The 20845-nt window shown below is 46.4% G+C and overlaps 1 protein-coding gene across 6 annotated transcripts in view; it reads left to right on the top strand.

Annotated features, from left to right (window-relative positions):
- NAV2 (neuron navigator 2) overlaps positions 1 to 20845 on the top strand; it is a 710917-nt gene that overhangs the window by 320203 nt on the left and 369869 nt on the right. For 3 of the 6 annotated variants that reach the window (XR_013994137.1, XM_081061900.1, XM_081061899.1), the window contains exon 1: positions 10163 to 10848. The exons of 2 other annotated variants lie outside the window; for them this stretch is intronic. Coding sequence is in view for 3 of the 4 variants with exons in the window: in XM_081061900.1 (XP_080918026.1) it covers positions 10591 to 10848 (258 nt within the window). In the remaining variant the exon portion in view is untranslated. Of the gene's footprint in view, positions 1 to 10162; positions 10849 to 20845 lie in introns of those variants that run through there. One more of the 6 variants, XM_081061901.1, reaches the window with a different exon arrangement.

The raw sequence follows: 20845 nt of genomic DNA, 5'->3' as shown, positions 1-20845 counted from the left end.
GTTACCCTCTTTGCCTTTCAGACCTCACCCCAGCATCACCCCAAATATTACTTCTCCTGAAGCCTTGGCAGTCTAAAGGGATCTAGGTTTGTTTTTTTATCTGCTAACAGCACTTGCCTCACTTAGTAATTATATGTTCACTATTGTGATTATGTAATTACTGTCCATTTCTCTGATTTTATTGTAAGCTCTATGAGAAAAGAACTGGTTCTTGCCAACTTTATATCACCAGCGATTAGCACAGTGTCTGGCATTCAGTAGTAATAAAATAGTATTTACATAAATGAATGAATGAGTATAGCACCCACACGGTTCTAGACTCACACCAGGCCCTCAGCCTCCATTAACTTAAATCTCGCAAAAACCACGTGAAATAGTCATCATTCCCATTTTACGGATGAACAAGCTGAGGGTCAGAGACGTGAAGTGACCCTCACTCCATCAGTCCATCGGAGGTAAAGTCAGGATTCATGCCCAGGTCTGCCTGACTCCAGCCCCAGTCTTCTCTCTCCTTCACTCTGTTAAAAAGGAACCTGGATATAAGAAGTAGTGATGAGGGGCTCTGCCAAAGTTCCTCCTCTGGGGAAAACAGAAGAAAATGGGGTTGTGGAGACCAGACAGGATTGAAAGTCAAGAATAATGGATCAAAGGCAAGGAAAGAGCTAAAATGGTCATGGGAGGAGATTCTAGAAACCTGTCTTTGATAACTGGGCAGGAAGTCAGCCTTGCAGGCCAGACGCCTTTGAAGACTGGATTCTGCATCTCCACATACAACCCTTCATGGTCCCCCCTTGGGAAGGATAAAACCCTAACAAGCAAATGATTCTGAATGGGAGTTAATTCAACATCTCAAAGTTCGGAAAGATGGTCTTTGTGGAATTAAGGGAGCCAGGATGATGACGTTTCACAGGCTTCAGTGCAGCCTCAGGGAGACTAGCTTTGTTTGATTCGTAGTTGGCACATGTCCAGTCTGCCCTGAGGAGAAAATCCTGGTAAATTTATCAGTGAATGTCTAAAATTCCTGCACAATTTGGAGCTTTAAGAAAATTGCCAGGCATTTTCTTTAAAAAAAAAAAATAAAGAAGATTCAGTGGTGTCTTGTCCCACTGTTTGTAAAACAATATCTTTCTAAGCCAACAAATCCCTGTATATTTTGTTCTTTTCCACTCGTCAAGCTCTGAGGTTTTATTTGCCCTGGGTTTGGAGAAGAAGCGGAAATCAACACAGCTGTTTATGTTTAGTGGCTTTGAATGATCTCAGGGCACAAAAGATCCTCATGGGTGTCTGCTTTGTTGACAGTTTTTAGACCAGCTTTGAGCTCAGCCAAGGAGTAGTGTGAACTAGAATTCCCTTTCACACATGCTAGGCAGGGTTCATTTCAGGCATACTGGGGCCCTTTTCCTTCTATATCCTCTCTTTCGGCAGGATGGGGACCCTGTCTTCAAGCCAGTGTCACTGGTTGTAGAAGACAGCTTGGTAGATAAGTCAGAGAGAATTGATTTCCAAGTCTTGCTGCTCAGGGGTGGTCTTGGCACTTATGCAGAGACTGATTCTGTGAAGAGCTGCTTCCCAGGAAGGAAGGGAAAACAGGATCTCTGGAGTAACCATTCCTACTTGTCTTAGAAGGACTTTGTTATATATATAGGTAACCTCCCTTTAGCTAAAACTGGACTTTAATCTTTGGTAGCTCACAAAATGTTTGTTTGGGACAGGGCTCTCTAGCCTGCGGAGGGCAGATATGGCTAATAAGCTAACTTCCATATCACCAACATGAGGCACAGGGCTTGGTTCACTATAGGGCTTAATACGTGTCCCCTGAATGATTAAAAGGTTAAAACAAGTAAAGACAGTTATTTGAAAAATACAGAAAATCCCATGGAAAAGTAAATTAAAACCACCCATAATTTCAACCCTTTAAAACAATGATATGCAAGAAGACGAACTTGCTAGTCCCCTCTCTTGCCCCTCAGAAGTAACTGCTGTTAACAGTTGGGTGTGATTCCTTCCTTCCTTCTCCGTCTCTTTAAAAACATATTTATGTATACCTATGTAAACACATAAAACTGTATGAGCAAATTTTAATAGTAGCCACACATATATGTAAACATTAAGATACATACCCCCACTAAGAAAACATTTAACATTTTTGAAAAAGTACAAAATGCATACCAAAGCTCTATATGATTTCTTTTGTAAGTTATCCGCTGTCAAGATTTTTCCCGACAGCACAACGTGATGAGCACAGACCTCCAAGAGTTAACTCTGCTCCCAACCTGCCTCTGACAGCCCCGGGCACCACCTGCCTGCCTCTGGGCACCATCGGACTCTGCCAGTGGGTCAGCCCTTGATCAGAAGCACCTCTCCTAGCCTCTCCCAGCGGATGCGCACCAGGCTCCGTGCCTGGGGCAGAGTCAGAGGGTAGGCATGCAGGCTCCCAGTGTGATGGCAGCGACCAAAAGAGGAAATGTGGCAGGGGGGGCGGCCGGAAGCAAGTCGCTCAGTGCCCAGAGCCTCACACTGGGAGACGGTCAGGCTGCTTAATGCCATCTGCAGCATGGACTCGGAGGCAGCATTTGGGCTATTCCCCAGCTGCATTGGGGCTGCAGGGATAGCTAGACTGGCAGAGGTGTCTCTCAACCAGAAAATCTCACTCAGAAAGTAATAGAAGGCCTGAGTTTTTCCAGATGGCCTGTCATTGGTTAAAATTATCCAGGTTATGGCTTCAATGGCCCTCTACTCTGAAGTTTGAGAGAGCAGAGCACTGGTAGCATTTCTTAACAGCAGTGCTTTTCAGTTTGCCTGCCCCTAGAGAGCTTTACTAACATACAAACGCCTGGTCCCATTCCCAGAGAGTCTGATTTAATTGGCCCAGGGTGGGGCCTGGGCAGCAGTAGTTTATTAATTCCCTGAGTAATGCTAATGGACAGACAAGACTGTGAAGCCAAGTGTGAGGACCAGCTGATTCAGAGACACCAAATGGCTTGTTTAAAATGTAGACTCACAAAACAAAAACTCATAGACACAGACAATAATTTAGTGGTGACCAGAGGGTAAGGGGGTGGGGGTTGGGTGATGAGGGTAAAGGGGATCAAATATATGGTGATGGAAGGAGAACTGACTCTGGGTGGTGATCACACAATGGGATTTATAGACGATGTAATACAGAATTGTACACCTGAAATCTATGTAAATTTACTAACAATTGTCACCCCAATAAAATTAATTAAAAAAAAAATGTAGACTCACAGATTCCAAATTCTAGGTCTGTTGCAGGGGGTGGGGGTGGGGGCTTAAGGATCTGCTCCTTTAATGCCCCCAATAACAAGCACCCCAGGAATTTTTAGGCTTTTTGTTTAAGGACCACTGGTCCAAGCATCTTTGTCTCCCCGTGGACACCAGCAAGCAGGCAGCTCTGTCTTAGAGCCCGAGCCTCAGGTAAGCAGGCCCCATACCTGGGGGCCTTGCCTCTCTATTAAGACCGCTATCATTCACAACCTGGGTGGTTACTAATCCTTTCTTCCTGTTTCCTCCACTGTAATATGGAACAATTCTGCCACCATACCGAAGTGCTCTGCAATGGTGTTTATAAGGCCAATCTCCACAGGAAGCCATTATTGTCATTTATACTGTTATTGTTATCATGATGGTGAAATCTTTGATAGTATACAGTGAACACTAGTGCCTAATGTTCAGCGTTCAAGCTCTGGAGTCCAAGTGCCTGGGTTCAAATCCCACTTTCCCACCTAATTAGCTATGGAGTCTTATAAGATACAGAACCCTCTGCGGGCCTCAGTTTTCCCTCCTGTAAAATGAAAATGACAGTACCCATCCACCTTATGGAATTGTTGTGAGAATTAAAGATAAGGTATGTATAATGCTTATCATAGTACCTGGGAAATAGTAAGAATAACTTCAGAAGTTATAGTTCTTACCAGCAGCATCATTACTGGGTCAACTGTAGTTGTCAGGTCTACTGTGCGGAAAGAAGAGTGGAGAATACAAAATAAAGTGTGTGTATATATATATATATATATATATATATATATATATATATATATATATATTAAATCAGTTGAAACACAATTAACTAGACCTCTCAATCGATAACATTTCTTCATCTATAATAGTAAAAAAGTGGGTGAAAATTAAAAATAGCAAGCAAAAAAAAGAAATAGTTTGCAGATAGGATCCAGGCAAGAATTTGGACATACTCAGCTCAGTCCCTTTCCCCTTTACTTCCTGCAGGTACAGTCCTAGATGGTGCTTACTCCAAAATACAGGAGGAGTTTCAAAAAGCCACCAGTATTGACTGGACTATAGCCAACTGCATAGACCGGAGAATCCAGATATTATTATTTTCCTCCTCTCCTGCTTCACCTTTTGCCCACACATGCAATCTTGATATTCATCTTTTATATGCTTTTTCCCTGGTCTCATCTCTTTGTCAGGAGATGTTCTTATTTAAATTTGCTTGACACTCCATCCCACATGAAATGGTGAATCCAAATTCCTCCCAAACATTCTGCAAATCACTGAGTTGGGGAGGAGGGGCAAAGATGGGGGGACAGTTTTCCTTCCTATGGCCATCTCTGCAGTTTTGCTCCCACTAAACTCAGGATCTCACTCTCTTCCCTGTTGTCTTCCTTCTCCAAAATGAACCCAGATTCAAAACTCAGCTCTTTTTAAAAAATAATTTTCCCCATCAAAAGAAAAATCTATTCTCTCAAAGTGTTTGGTGGCATAGCAGGCTTTATTGCAATTTTAGAAGGAAAGGGTTTTACTTTGCCACAGTGCTCTTCTTCTTCTATTCTCCCTCAGGACTCTCTTCACATTGCTCTGGCTACTCTATTTTGGGGGAGCCCTTCACATTAAACCTGAAATTTTCTCACTTATTATAGACAACAGTGTAGCTTGATCCCTGTGCTCTGGGCTGCCCTGCTGATATATAAATGGTAGACAAATAATGCTATCTCTAAGGTAACGTAAGATCTCAGAGGCTCTCTCTCAAGTAGCCCAGAACTGACTTGGAAATTTCAGACTTGCCTATTTCCTAGAGCCTGAATATGGAAGGATGTGATGTGTGACTTATATTCCCACTGGTGTGATTTATTTACACATTCTTCACCCACCTACAGAAGGCAAAATAGTCACAGTCTAAGTTTTCAATGTTTTTTTCTCTATTACATTTATTTTTTGTTAATATTTAGCCATTAGCTTATTGAATGTGGCCTGTCCTCAAATCCTTTGTGGAATGAAGCAAGATGCAAACTTATAAAGGGAGGAAAGTGGACCCATATCTCTTAGAGTTTCAACACTAAGGGTGGAAAGGAAAGGATATTTCTCTCTATTTTCAGTTTTTTTTTAGTCAGAAAGTTAATCAAAATAGCTGCTAACCCCATAGATAGTTGATGCTCCTTTGTCCCTCGTTTATCACTGTATATGTTGCACTGCTTCTACTAGAGTATTAGTTATACTATTTGTCATTTATTTCCCTGTTTGCTTCTCCTACTCGATTGTGAGTCCTCTATTTTTCATTTGTGAAAAAGGGCAATCCTCAGGCTGGGCCACATAGTTGCATCATTCTTTAAACCATGAGCACAGAGAATAAGAACTTATTTGCTCTCCATCATGATGGCCACAGCCTGGCACATAGATGACTCTCAACGATGTATTCATTAAATTAATAACTGAGCTACTCCGTATATACTTAATCAGAGTTAACTATATATTTGCTTGACATTTAGTCAGGCCCATTGCCTCTGTGCCTGTAAACACACACACACACACACACACACACACACACACACACACACACTCACATAGACTCCTCACACTCCAGCATCTGCACATAGCAGAACTTAGTCTCCAAAAGTTCACCATTGTCATATTGATCTGTGCACAGGCCTATCTGGAAAAAGAGAGAAGTGAGTGGGATGCTGTCCTGAGGTTCTTATCCTGACTTCTCTGCAGTCTGGGATGAATGGGCTCTCAACTCAGCCACTGCCAAAAGGTGGGCATTTGTGTCATAAGTTGCCAAAATGGTGTAGAAAATTAAGGAAAAGTGAGTTTTTGAAAATGAACTAGTGTGATTTTTTTTTTTTTTTTTTTTTTTTACTCCCAAGTAAACTCAAAAATGTTTCACTCCAGAGACTCGCAACATATCCATTCATTGGGTATAGTCAGGGGTCTCCAAGAGTCAGTTGACTTTTTCCCCAGGTCCCTGCATTTTTCATGATAGGCAGGGGTTTAGATGTTCCAGGCTCTTCACAGGACCGTCTTCTTGGGAGGTCAGTTGCAGCCAGAGGTCTTTAGCACTAATGAAGGATGCATTGATGGGGCTTGTCACTTGCAGGTCAACTCTGAAGCCCAGTTGACACTCAATGAATCCCCAGTGCCTGATGTTAAGTATCAGAAAGGGATCCAGCAGGTGCTTCCGGGTCTGAGGTTGGCTCTTCTGACCAGGGAACTGTCCGAGCTCTTAGGGTAATTCAGTGTTCCCGAGAGCTCGGTCATAAGTTTTAAATTGCCCCATCACTGACATATGGGTGATTTTGTAAGTTTACAGTTAGAAGAAAGAACAAGGTTGTCAAAGTTGAGATTTAAAATGCTGGGCTGTCCATAGTGCATGTAATTTTTTAAAATAACCATGTTTTAAAAACCTGGATAGTGTGTTCTTTCCAAAGCAGTTTGCCAATCTCTGAACCAGTGATTTCTTTAGCTACCAAACACATTGCCAAACACATTGATTTAAAATGACTTATTTCATGTTAATATAGCATTCATGTGGAAGGAGTAATTTTATAGGACATTTTAATAATTTCAGATGATCTTATTTAGAGAGGAATCCTGCAATTATCTCTTTTGCTCCAAGAGAAAAATAGCTTTCATCCCCTTGTCTGTCTGTGATGATAAATTATTTTGCTTTAAATAAGGAAAATGAGAATTTGTCTGAAAGATATAAAGGGGGAAGAAAAATGTTGCAGGAAAGAGCAAATAAAATTATTTAAGGGATAAGGAGGCAGGGAAATTAGTTCAGAAATAGAGAGTCACTAGTTTTTCACCAAAAAAAGATGAGAAATTATCAGATTTTACGTAAATCACACAGTGTTAAGATGAATGCTTATATGTTTACCAAATTCTAGATTATTAGGAACAGGTACTTGTAATATCAAAAAAAAAAAAAAGAAGAAGAAAAAGAAAAGAAAAAGAATGCACTGTTTTTCATATTAATATACATTTGAGGGTCTCAGAACTCAAAAAATGAACTTGGCAGCAAATACGATTTAAAGAGGAGATCAGAGATAGCAGATACATAGCCTGTATGTAATTATTTCTATTTTTGTACCCATGACACACATTATTAATTCATCAGGCTGCTGTTTGCAACTAAACTACATAGATGCACCTCAGAATTCTTTTCAGCACAACGTAACAGAAAGTAACTTAACTACAGATAGACCTTGAGATGAACCCTTTTGCTACACATGGTTTAGCCTTACTGCTCATCACAGGGAAGCTTATTCAGAAAGCAGAATCTCAGCCCCATTCCAGACCTACGAATTAGAATGTGTATTTTAGCAAGATCTCTATTACTTCTTATGTATATTAAGTTTTTAAGAAGCCGTGAAAGGGCACTGAATGCATGATATATTCATTGGGGAGGAAGTTCTCAAACTTTAGTATATATCAGAATCATTGGGTTAAACACTTGTTAAACCTAGATTGCTGGGCCCTGCCTGCCTCCAGAGCTTTGGGTTCAGTACGTCTGGGGTGGGGGTTTTCAAATAAGTTTCTAAGTGCTGCTGTTGTTGCTGATCCAGGGACCATACTTTGAGATCCACTGCATTAGGGCCATGGGAATGCTTTGGAATATCTCCATGACCTTTAAAGTCGAAGACTGCAGTAACTTCCCATAATTCTTGGTACATCCGTCAAACCAGAATTCTGGGTCGGAGAATCCCAAGGTTTTCTACAGCTTAACATTTCTTATGACCTATGTACCTGAATCTAAAAGGCTTTCCTCCTGGAGAATTGCTGCTAGCATCATTCACTCATTTATTTGATAACAATTTGAGTAGTTAAGTTATTCTGTCCGCAGCATTATACTAGATGCTGAGAGAATCTAATGGACATTTAAATGCACTTCCCAACTTCAAGAGTCTCTCTAAGAAGAAAATAAACTCGTGGAACAATAAATAACAAAGTGGCATCAGATGGCAAAAGGCAGAGTGCTAAGGACCTCTGGACCTTAGCATGGACCACATGTGATTTAATTTCAGAGGGAGAGAGGATACCTGAAACAATACATAAGACTGTGTGCATTTCAGTCTAGTTAGAGTAGAAAGTCAATATATAGAATGGATGGAAGGTGGGAAGAGGAAACAAGCCAGGGTGAGGAGACACCTTCTCATTTCTTAACGCTGCTTTAAGAGGTTATTTTAAAACCGAAGTTTCCTCTGGTAGAGATAATGATAAATCAATGCTATCAGCATTATAAATCAGGCTATAAGGTGTGCATACAGAGAAAACCTTTATCTCAGAGACAGAGAAGAAAGACAAACAGCTTATACACAGAGATGCCTGGGAGGAAAGTAGCAGTAATTTAATTAATAGGGATAACAATACCCAGCTTCTATTGGCCCCTTACACTGCCAGGTACTTATGCTAAACCACTGTGGTGCACTATCTCATTTAATTCAAACAAAAGTGAATTATTTAAACGCAGTCAAGCCTCCTTACTCCAAGTGAAAACCAAAGCTTTATATGGATGCAGTAAGATTAAAGAACTCGCCCAGTTTAAATCCAGGCAGTCCTGCAAGGTGGGGGCTCCTCATCCACGAAGCACGAGGGTTTCTGGCCTGCCTGGATCATTCCTTCCAATTCTCGTATCCTTTGAGTCAGTGAGGAACCCAAACAGCAACCGAGAGGAGTAAAGAAATCCCCAGGCGCATTAAAGCCGAGGAACCTGTGGGGCCAGTGTGTCCAAGGCCCCAGGGAGGGGCTCCTACATGAAATGCTGCAAGGTTTAGCCTGAACCGGCCAGGGTCCTGGAGCCTCTCCTGGCTTCCTCGGGCCACTCTAATTACAGAGTCTGTGGTAGGTTGCAAGGAGGAGCTGTTTCGGGGCGGGAAGCTTCCTTGGGTATTGTATTTGCCTATAAATACTTCAAATAGTTAAGTGAAATGTGCAGCCTTTGAAAGCTGGCGAGGAAGCCATGGGGAGGTTCCCCGGCCCCCCCCCCCCACCCGCCCGCCCCCCGGCCCGCCTGGCAGAGCAAGCAGAAAAGAGGAGAAATGGCTGGCGTCTCGTTAACGCGGGAGACCAGTAACAGCCCTGCCCAGGCCAGATGGCGGGGTGCGGGGCCTCGAGCGCGACTCCGGAAGACTCAAACCGTTAAGGTGACCAGAATAATTTGAAAAAGGAAACAAACTTCTCCGGAGCCGTGCCCTCGGGGCCCGGAGGGGGACGTTTGCGTTTGAAAGGGCGTTTTTCAAAAGGAGGCTTCAGCGCGCGGGGGTGTCGGCCCGCCGGGAAGCGCGCGGCCGGAGCGGTGCCGCAGAGCGTCCACCAGCCCGCTTTGTACTCGCGGCCAAGCGCGGCCCCAGAGTTTCGGCCGCAGCCCGGGAGTTGAGGCCACACCCCCTTTGCAGTGAGCTCCGCGGCCCCTGATTGGCGCGCCAAGGGCCAATGGGCGCGCCGGGGCGGCCCGGGCTGTCAGCGCGCGCCGCAGACGCGCGGGCCGCCGCCTGTCTTCCCCGTGCGGAGCCCCGCGGTCAGAGCAGCCTTCCCGGGAAGCGCGACGGCCGCTCGCGAGCGCAGCCCTGCCCAGCCGCGCGTCCCGGTGCCCGCGCCCCGCGGCCACAGCCTTGCGCTATAGCGCATGGAGCATGTGCAGACCCACAGGCGCTAAGGTGCTGCCTATCCGGGGGGCTTCTGGGCTGTGGTGACTCGCTGTCACGCCCAGAGAGACCTTTGGGGGCTCTCGCCGCGCCTCTGCGTCGCGGGTGACACTGCGGTGCTCGCGATCTGGGCGGCCGCTGCCTCTCGGTGGAGACGTCTTGGGCTCCGCGTGCCCGCCCTCTCCCTTTCTCCGCCGCTCGCTCCTTCCCTTCTGCCGCAGTTCGCTCCTCCGCTCGCGGGCTCACACCCGCAGCTTCCCGCAGCCGGAGGTGTGCGTCCCCGCCGCTTCTCTTCCCAAGGGGCCTCTTCACTTCGGAGATGCAGTGACAGATTAATATGGGCTTCCAAGCCGCAGGTTCCCAGGAGGAGAATCGCAAGAGGCAACCCGCCCTGGAAGCCCAGAGCCCTTGAACAGGCCGCCCGGAGGGGTGTGAGACACGGCCGCAGCGCCCAGCCAGGTGGCACCCGCTGAGCACCGCCCCAGGTTCTCCGCCGCACCCCGCACCTTGCGGGCGCGCTCGCCCGCGAGCTCCGCGTTCCCCGGCCGGGGATTATTTTTTTCCCTCCGCTGGTGGTGGGCGCCTCGCGGGCCCAGGCCCGGCGCCTGCTCTACTGCCCGCGCTGCCTTTAGCGGTCGCCGCCGCCGCCGCTGCCAGGGACGTGCTGGGAAAACCGAAGCCCCGGGAGAAGATGCCGGCCATCCTGGTCGCCTCCAAAATGAAGTCGGGACTGCCCAAACCCGTGCACAGCGCCGCGCCCATCGTGCACGTGCCCCCGGCCCGGGCCGGCCCCCAGCCCTGCTATCTCAAGTTGGGAAGCAAGGTGGAGGTGAGCAAGACCGCCTTCCCTAGCCAGATCCCCCTGAAATCGCACGGACTGCAAGAGCTGGCGGCGGAGGGGCTCCCTGTGCGGAAGAGCGGCGCGTTGGAAAATGGGTTCGATACCCAGGTGAGAGGTGCTGTGTTCTGGGGCACTGTTCTGGGAAGATGGGTGGACGCTTTTTACGGGGGGCTACTCTGTGGGCAGAGAAGGAAACCGTTCCACTTAGGCCCGCAGATTGCGGGAGGCGCGAGGAGAGTGGGCGGGCCGGTGGGTGTGGCCCGGGTGCCCTAGGTGTGCCTTAAGGATCTATGTGAGACCCGGGTGCGGACACGCTTGCGGCTTCCTTCTGGGGGGCACGGCTCGGGTGTTCTCCAAAAAACGTGCGCAGCGTTGGTACTGTCAGGTCCTGCGTGTCGAGGGCTTGCCCCCCACCCTACCCCCAAGCAGTATCAGCTGAGTCTGTCTGCCTGTTGGTTCCGCAGAGATTTTGTCCCTGCCAAGGAGTGATCTGAGGCCTCATGGGACTCGACGCCCCCTGGCCTGGAGGCAAGATTTAGGGAATGACGTCTGGGGGTGGCAGTGAACTTGCTCTCCTCGGCTTGACGATGGCCCGTCCCTGCCCCATCCCTTGGACTGACAGGATTCCCAGCACAAAGCTAGGACTGCAGTAGGAGTGCCCCGTGCACCAGCTGAGGCAGCCAGCTGGAGACTCCTAGCGTCTTGGCTGGCTGTTGCGGTGTGGGTGGGGGTGTGGGTGGCTGCCTCAGAATGGCGGCCTGAAGCTAAGCCCCTCCTTCCTGGGTGGTAGATCCTGGTGCTGGTAGCCTGGGTGACTGGGGGTGAGGGTGGGAGTAGTGGGGATGGCCTGAAGAGAAGTGGTGACTTCTACCTTTCCAGACAGAGCCCACATCACCCAGTTTGGCTGGGTGGCAGGCTCTGCCATTCAGTCTCTTTTAAGGAAATCAGCGAGGCCCAATCAGGTTCTCTTGGCCTCTTGCCTTCCCTGCTGTTTTTTTGTGTTTTGGGGTTTTTTTCCCCCCTCTCTTCTGGTAGGAGGGAGCAGGGGCACGCTCTGTATTTTCTTGGCAATCACTCATCAGGGACTTTTGGGGACAGGCAGACCTGACGGATGTGACTGTCCTGTTCAGGAGAGACAGGAAGCCAGAGGGGGAGGTAGTTTGGGGCTGGTGTCAGCGAAGTGGCAACAGACCAGCTGACCTTTTTGGCACTTACTTCTCTGCTGACACTGTCTCCACCTTCTTCTGGAGCTTTCTCTGATCAGAGGCTAGAACTCAACACATTCCTAGGCTTTCTGATGGAGGAACTGGAACTGGAAGCTAATTGTAAGCAGACTTTTGGAGCTCTGGGCTGGAGAAAGCCCTCAAAGCAGATTAAGCTCCCAGGCCAGGCTGATAAGCATGCCCCTTGCTGCTGCACTTGCTAAATGTTTTTGGAAGCTGACAGGTTTGAGTGATGGTGTGTGGGAGGAAGGCAAGATTTCCCCCAATGCGCTCCCTGGGTCTCTGCTAGGGTTTTGTGCTCTGCTCTCTTTTTCTGCTGTTAGCCTCAGGATTTGTCCAGTAGGTTTGGAAATAGGAGAGGGGGGGTGTACGTTTCATCCTTGGAGGTGGGGCTTATTGAGGTGTGGTGGGTGGTATGTGGGAGGCTAGAGCAGTGACTCTAGGATGTGACACACATCCATCCTGATGAGGAGGACCTGAGGAATGAGAGGGAAAGTAGATGCCGGGATTAACTGTTCATAGCCAGGCAGCTGTTCTGCCTTCTCCCATTTGACCCTTCACTTAACAAACATTGTGGGAGGACTTGCCGTGGGCTGGCTCTGGAAAGGTGATTCATCACCCTTTTCCCTGGGGGGAAAAAGGTTCTCCAGCTGCTCCTGGAGGGGCTGGCATGGTCCAGTTCCCTCAACTGGAAAGCTTTGCTTTCCTTCCTTACCCTTGGCCCACAGTTCCCAGAATGCCCCCATTCCACTTGCCTTACCCTCAGTGGGAACTTGTGCACTGTCCATGAGGGTGGTTTAAATGGGCTGCTAAGGAAATTATCCACTTCCCAGTGGGCTACCCTGGTGTTTACCAGCTTGCCTTTCCTTATCTGTTTCCGGGCTTCCTGGGGGCTCTTCTCTGTGGCAGGTGACAAATCTTTGTTTTCACTGTCCCACCCTGGATCAAAGTGACCTTGGCAAAAGTAATTTTCCCTTCTTTGGACCAGGCTACCTCCCACTCTGCTGCCACATTGCCCATTCACCACCTAGGAAAACCTCTCCATTATGGCGTGAGGACTGTGTCTGGCTCGGCACCTGGCAGTCCCTGATCCAAAACCCGGTATTTATCACTAGAAGATACTCAGGAAATAATGAGTTAAATGGCAAATGATGTTTTGAGCCTCTGACTTCCCTTTTATTTAGGGATTTTTTTTGGCAGAAGGCTGGACGGTGCAGTGGTCAACAGCTTAGGTTTTAAAGTCAGGTGGATTTCTATGGTGTCCTGTCTCTGTCACGTGACCTAGTCGATTAGCCTCTCTGGGCCTCAGTGTTCCTATCTGCAAAAATGGGCATAAACAACTACACAAATAGTGAGGATTAAGAAAAATAACATCTGTGAAGTGTTTAGCCCAGGGTCTAACGAATAAGGAACACAATAAAATCAGCTATGTATATTGCTAAACCGAGAGATAGGGCAGTTAAACCTACATCTAATAGCCTCAAAGTGAGAAAAGGCATAACTTATTCTCCCAAGCCCTTGAGAAGGTATCAGTTGGTTCAAAAGGATTTACCAAGCATCCGTCATGTGCCTAGTACAGTACCAGGCATGATGAGATGAGGGAAGGGCACGACCACTTGTTAAGTGCCTGATGTGCCAAGCTTTTTACATATGATCTCATTTCATCCTCGTAGTAACACTTGAAGATGTGACATTTTCTGCAACAACAATTTTCTATAACAATAATAATATAATGATGGCAAGTCATTACATAGCACTTTCTATGTGCCAGGAATTGTTCTAAAGATATTACATAAAATACCTCATTTGATTCTTACAAAAATCCAGTGAGATACGTGTTATTCCTCTTATTTTACTCATGAGGAAACTGAGGCAAAGACTAGATTAGTAATCTTGTAAATAGCAGAAGTAGAGTTAGGCCTTGGACAGTTTGGCTGTGGACTGCGTGCCCTTAACCACAGTTCTATGCAGATATAACCACAGAGACTTACTTATTATTGGCAGGCCCTGATTTATAAGACCATTGCTGTAACCATTGAACTAGAAAAGTGAGACTCAGTAAGATGGAGTTGCTTGCTCCAGGTCATCCTGCTCCAGAGTAGGGCGTCCGGCTCAGGTAGGTCGGGCTTCAAGGCCAGTGATCTTCCCACTCTTCATAGCTGCCTCCTCCAGCATGCTCTGGCAGATGAATACTGTAAATAAGACATGGCTGGGCTTTGGAGAGTTTATGGTCTAGTTGGGAGGCATAACGGCTGTACCCAGGACAACAGGGCACATCACAGACAGGGCTGGGAGTGATGCTTGAGGCTCAAAGAAAAGGCAGGGCCATGATGGCAGAAGAAATCCACAGGGCCTCATAGAGGGGGCAGGAGGTGCCTGGGCTTCAGAGATGGGCAGGAATGGCGGGGTGGGGAGGAGAGGACGTGAGGTGAGTATGACAGGGAAGGATGAGGAGCAGGGCCAAGCAGTGGTACAGAGCAGGAGGTAATGAGCAATACAGAGTAATGAGTGGTACAGAGCAGGCCAGGCTGGAGGAATTACAGCTGCACCTTCATGCACAGGTAATTGTTCCATATCTAGTGTCTTCCTTTTAAAAGGTGATGAAGAGAAAAGAACAAAGTCTCACAGTTGAAGGATTGGCTTTGCATGGCGGCTTCCTGGTGCATAGTAATTCTGAGCATTCAGGGTAGTTATGAGAAGCTGGAGAGATGATGTCCATAAAAGACCTGGTTCATAACAGACCCTTGGGGAATGACAGTGATTATGATTATTAGCTTGGGATTCAGAATATTCAACATGGTAGTTATGGGGGAAAGGAGGCAGTTCTTATGGCTTCTTTTATTATGCAGCAACTCTCCTCAGCCAGTGACAGCCCATTCTCCCCCAAGCCTGCTCTCCATCTCCATCAAGTGTGATAATACCTAACATGACCAGGAAGCCAGCAAATAGCTCTGAGGTGCAGCCCCACGGTGAACTCCTCAAACCCCTCACCTTCAATTTCTCCCACACGCCTATAGCTGGAGCTTGACCCTAAGTGGGGGGAACTGTGCTATGCAGCAGTATATGCCTCCTTGAATTTCTTTCGTGGTGCTGGGATACCTGGGCCTTTCCCCAAGAATGAACATTTATAGCATCTGCTCTGTTAACGTGCTGTGTAAATTATGACCATGTGCAAAGAATTGTTTTAGAGATAGGCTCTGTGTTAGTTCAGAAACCCTGTCCAGCCGACCTTCAGATAAGGAATGCTCATGAGCTATTTGAGGAGAGGTTAGCCTACTTTCAAGAAGCAGTTTCAGGGAAAAATTATATATATAATACTTTGATATTTCCTGTTTTTAGGAGCCTGGTGCTCAACTTGCAACTCATTTCTTTAAAAAGGTAATTAGAAGTGATTGAAATCCTCTGTGGGTGTTTTAAATGTTTAAAAAGAGTGCAGGAAGGCCCCTGGGAAGAGCGCACAGCTCCAAGCTTACAACCTGTTGCAGCTTTACCCCATTGTGTTTTGATTAGAATCCGTGCTCCATCATCAAAGTTGATTATGGATTTGATTAGTGCATTTTTTTGCTATTGTGTTATTCCCTTTCTTCTCTTTCTCAGTTCTTGGAGAGGAACGTGTTGCATGGTTATCTGCCAACATATAAGAATGTTTATAGTTCACATATTATTGCTTATTCCATGGGTTAATTTTCTGAAGACACTTTAAGGGTGGGACTGGTGGCTTATTTAGGGTATCATTATGTGTGTATATATATATGCATATAAATACATCTACTTCTGGATATGTGTATATACACATATACACATATGTACACATGGAACAGCTTAAAGTAATGAGCACATATAAGCGCACACACATCAAAGGCCAGGCTGGAGGAATTACAGCCCAATTTCCAGCTTTCAGAAGAGCTAGATTCGCTTCCCACTTCTCACACTCTCTTCCTCTGTGACCAAGATTGAAACCAAATCTTAGTGTCTCTTTTATTTACTTATAAGACAGAAGAGATGTAGGCTTGAGAGAGGTGTTTTAATTAGGACTTAGTGAAGCTCCTGAAGCCGGTCTGAAAAAGCCAAACCCACCCAGTGAGATTCTTATTTCTCACTATCAGCCTCAGCAGCAGAGAAGGAAGCCTTTATGAAGCATCTGCTTGCTACATGCTGGGTAGTCAGCGGTGCTATATATATATGATTTAATTTGAGACATAAGAAACTGGGTAGAATGCAAAGTGGTCTGTGGATTTTATATGAGGACACCGAGCGTCGGGCAAGTTACTTAACCTCTCTAAGTGTCAGTCTTCATCTATAAGGGGAAATGGTGATGGTTATAGGTTGGCTATGAGGATTAGTGAGACGATACGGGTAGGTTGCTGAGCACAGTGTCTGGCGTGTAATAAGTGAGGAATATGTGGTATTGCCTATTTTTATTACCCAAGGTCCCAGGCAAGTTTGAAAACCAGATTTCCCTCATTCCAAGCTCATACCTTTCCACCCTATGTCTCTGCCTCCCAAGTGCACGGTCGCTTACATGGAAGGACAGAGGCTTGCACCCTAGAAGCTGAGAGCATAGCAGGGCTTTGGTTAGCTGCATGGGGAGCAAGAGTAAATTAAGAACCATCTCCTTTAAATGAGTCATATCCAGACTTGTGAAATGATACCTCTACACTTGGGTCCATCCCAGACGTGCCATCTCTGGCACTAACCACACTGAGGGATGTGCTGCAAACCAAACTTATGGGAAGGCTTCTTTGTACCCTCAGTCTGAGCTGGCACTGCAGAGGTGGTTGAGTGGAGCCGGCCAATCTGATGACTCTGCCCAAAACCAAGAATGGAACAGTCCCATTGATTGGGCTTTTGAATGGCTCCTTATTGTTCTGAGGGCAGAAGGAAAGCCCTCTCTTCTCACGCCTGGCCTGATTATGGTGAGAGCTGGACCTTGTGATTAGTTTGGTCACTGAGGTGCCCCCAAGGCATGGCCAGCTGCCCAATGGTGTTTTACCAATTGCCATAGGGCCAGTTTCAATGCCAACTCAGTCTCTTGGTCACTTTGTTCAAAGAGATAAACAATATGTTCCTAGAGTGTCTTGGGCAGAATGGGCCATGTGATTTGGGGAACAAAACTGGGTCAGGCTTTGTTCTTCAGTCCACACAAGACAATAGTGAGTGACACAAACGTTTTTTGCAGGCACCCCAGGTCGCCCACACAGAACCTAAAGAGTGACTCATAACTTAGTGCTCCCTTTCCCAAGGAAAACAGACCCTCTCTTGTGTTTTGCAAACAATGGCTCCACAGCCTCTGACTATTTTGTCTCTCCTTCCAAGTGAAACCTTCATACCTCTAGTAAATTTGGTGTTGTTCCAACACCCTGCCCCCTACCCCATCTTGGAGGGAGAAAAGATTGGGTAGAAATGGGGTCTTGGGCAAAATAATTATGAGCCTACCTCCTCAGGTTCTTTTGGGGCCTTTGAACAAAATCAGTTACTCTGGGCAGTGTGACAAATAAAGATAATTATAGTAATGGTGGCTGACACTGATGGCACATAGCCTGTGTACCAGCATAAGGCATAGCACCAGAAACGTATCGTTTCATGTAATCCTCACCACTTCCCAGGAGGTAGATGCTGCTTCTGGAAGATGAGTGGAAAGGACAGCTCTGGGAGTCAGCAACTTCGGTCTAGTTCTATCTCTTTTGACACTTTGCTACATAACCTTCACCATGTTTTGTTGTCTTTGAGCTTCAGTTATTTTATAAAAGGGAGAGGCTAATACTCGCTCTGCCTTTTTTGAAGATTTATTGTGAAGCTCAATAGAGGTAGTTATATTATGAACGAGGCACTGATTTGAGCAACTTACACTCAAAATACCCTTTAAGGAAACCAAGGCTGAGAGAAGTTAAGCCACTTTTCCAACTAGCACAGCTTGTAAGAATTTGAACCCATATCTGTTTGACCGCAAAGTCAAGGTTCTTAACTAGCAAGTGTGAAAGCACTTTGAAACAATATCTGAAAAGACATTGTTGATACTGAATCAAAGTAAATTTCTCGAAAGTTTCCTTTGTCTGGGTTCATATGCCATTTGGCTCCTTCCCTCTGCCCCAAAGTTTGGAAATATTAAAAATATTCTTTCAATATTAAATAAATGTTAGTTGCTTCATAGTATCAGTTAACCACCTCTGGGATGTGTAAAAGTCCAAGTGCTCTGAGGCCTCAAGGTTCGCTGAAGTGTTATCACTGAATGTAACTGGCAGGGCTGGTTTTGGACAGAGGAAGGGGAAAATGGGAAATTCCATCAAAATCATTTGTCGGCATGAAGAAGCAATCAGATAAATTCAGATCATTCTTTAAGACAATGGGCCTGCGATCTTCAAAACTGTCAACGTCAGGAAAGATGAAAAATGTTAAAGGCAGGTAGAGGACTGTTCTAGAAAAGGAGATGAAAGAGCTTAACTGCCAAATGCAATGCTAATTCCTTGACTGGATCCTGGATAAGCAAAATCATAAATGCTAGAAAGGTCATTTTGGAGACAGTTAGGAGATATTTGAATGCAGATTGTATATTAGATGGCATTATTCTATTGATCTTAATGATATTGGGTTATGTAAGAATATGTCCTTTTTTCTTGGGAGGTATATGCTGAAATATTTAGAGGTGAAGTGTCTTGATGTCAGCAACTAACTCTCAAATGGTTCAGGAAGAAAGGTGAGTGTATCTGCAGAGAGGAGGAAAACGCACATGTAAAATGTCAACAACTGGTGAATCCAGGTGAAGATACACGTATAGGTCTTTCAACTTTTCTGTGTTTGAAGTTTTTCAAAATAAAATGTTGGGAAAGAAAACAAAGCCCTGGTTAACCAGAGTATACATTAGCAAGCCTCTTGACATCTATGGTGTACCCACGAGAACATAAATGCAGTAGGAGTGTGTGTGTGTGTGTGTGTGTGTGTGTGTGTGTGTGTGTACTCAGAATAAATAACCTGGCCAAGTTCGTTTCATGAGGTTTAGGATCGGGACTCCTTATCTCCTCTCTGGTGTGGTGTGAGCATCGTGGCTTAATTCCGTGTTCTTTCATGAGAATGGTTGCTGACATTTTATGGAAATCGTAAGATCCAGTTTAATTTATCACTCTTGTAAAACTCTGAGATGTCTCCAAGGTTGAAAATATAAAAGCAATTTTTTTTTAAATGAAGGAATTTAAAAAATACTAAAACCACTGGTTGAGTCCTACCAGCCTAGACACTGAGAAAGTAAGGAGTATGAATGGGAACAAGCTCTTTGCACTGTTTCAACCCTCTTTCTCCCCTCACTGCTCAGGTCTCCTTTGCCTGGCTCCTTTGCCCCGTCCGTTGTCCACTCAGGTTCATCCTTAGCGTCACCTCTTCCAGGAAGCCTTCTGCTAACACCGTGGTCCTGATGCAGTGTCTCTCCTACCTCCTTCCGTAGCCTGTTCTGTAGCCCCCCAAATCTTGGACTGTGAATGCTTATTGAGCCAGCCCATGGCTTCCATGAGGGCAAGGATGTGTCCTTCTTGATCCCTGTGGTCCAAGGCCAGCACATAATAGGTTCTTAGTTAATAATGGCGGGAGAAAAGAAGGAAGGGAGTGGGAAGATAAAAGGAAGAATTAAAAAAGCAGGAATACGGTATCAAGCACCAGCTGTGTTCACGAAGCTATGGCTAAACCATATGGACCCTGCAGAACTCCCTCTTGGGACGTGAGCTGAGAAGTGGTGGTGGGTGGCCCCGCGTAGGAGACATGAAACGGGCAATCTGAACGCTGGCTAGGCGTCAAAGCTCTCCAATGTCAGTTCTCAGGGAAACGCGCCTGGTCCGGCTGGGTGGAAGGAGCAGGCAGATTCCTTTACCCAGGAATATTTGCAATGTCCAAACCGGCCGCTCCGATGGAAGAAGACCTGTTGGGATGTGATAATGGCAGACTGCAGTTGGAAAGATGGAAGGGGAAAGAACACCATGAGCTCTGGGGGGTCCCCCCCAACTTCGGAAGGGGGACCTGAGAAGGGTTCTGAAGGATTTTAGGTCGTTAAGAAAAGGGGAGGGTTTAGAGAGTCCTAGGATGGGACAAACCCTCTAGTGATAATGATTGCAGCAACCATTGATGTACCCTTTCCATACTTAATCTCATTTAATCCTCACACTAACTATCGAAGCCAATATCGTTGATCCTGTTTGACCAGTAAGGAGAAAAATGAGGAATCAGTGAGGAGTCTGGCCTGAGAGGGGCCATGGAACTTGCTTGGGTCACACACAGGTATGGATGGTGGCAGGATTTGAACCTGGGTGTTTCTGATGCCACAACTCTGTGCTCGTAACCACTGCCTTCTTCTGCCAGTAATTGGAAGAGGCCTGAGTCCCATCCTGAGGTGCTGCCTGAGGTAGTCAAAGCCCCAAACCCTCTTCCCCTGGGTGCCTGCTCCCTGTTCCCCCGGCCTTGGCCTCCTCCCTGGTTCCTTCGTGTTGGGGCCTCCCGTGTCTGCCCCAGCCTGCCGCCAGAGGCCCCGCATTTATTGAATGAGGAGCCCCATTGCGCTCGTGCACATCCTGCTGCCATCTGGGCACGAGCTCCTTCTCTCATTGCTGTGGCAGCTGTCCCCCAGGTCACCTCTGTGCTGCTGGGCCTGGCTGGGCCCACGTGCCTAACAGCTGGCAGGATATCTTGCCTCCTGCCATAGGCTGTTCCTCTGCAGCTCTGCAGACAGTCCCCGTTTTGTGCTGATTTGCTTTGATTCTTTTCAGACCTGCCAGTGACGCATGTTTACGTCAAAATGTGTGGGCTGCAAGTGTCCCAAAGCTGTCAGACCTTCCGGGTGCTAACTTTAGTTGTTAACTGTCTCTGGACCAAGGAAAGCAAGCCTTGGAGGGAAAAGCACCTTT

Source organism: Rhinolophus hipposideros (assembly GCF_964194185.1).
Source record: "Rhinolophus hipposideros genome assembly, chromosome: 10".
Classification (NCBI taxonomy): domain Eukaryota; kingdom Metazoa; phylum Chordata; class Mammalia; order Chiroptera; family Rhinolophidae; genus Rhinolophus; species Rhinolophus hipposideros.
The sequence above is the reverse complement of the archived record's forward strand: the minus strand, read 5'-3'. Positions and strand labels throughout refer to the sequence as shown.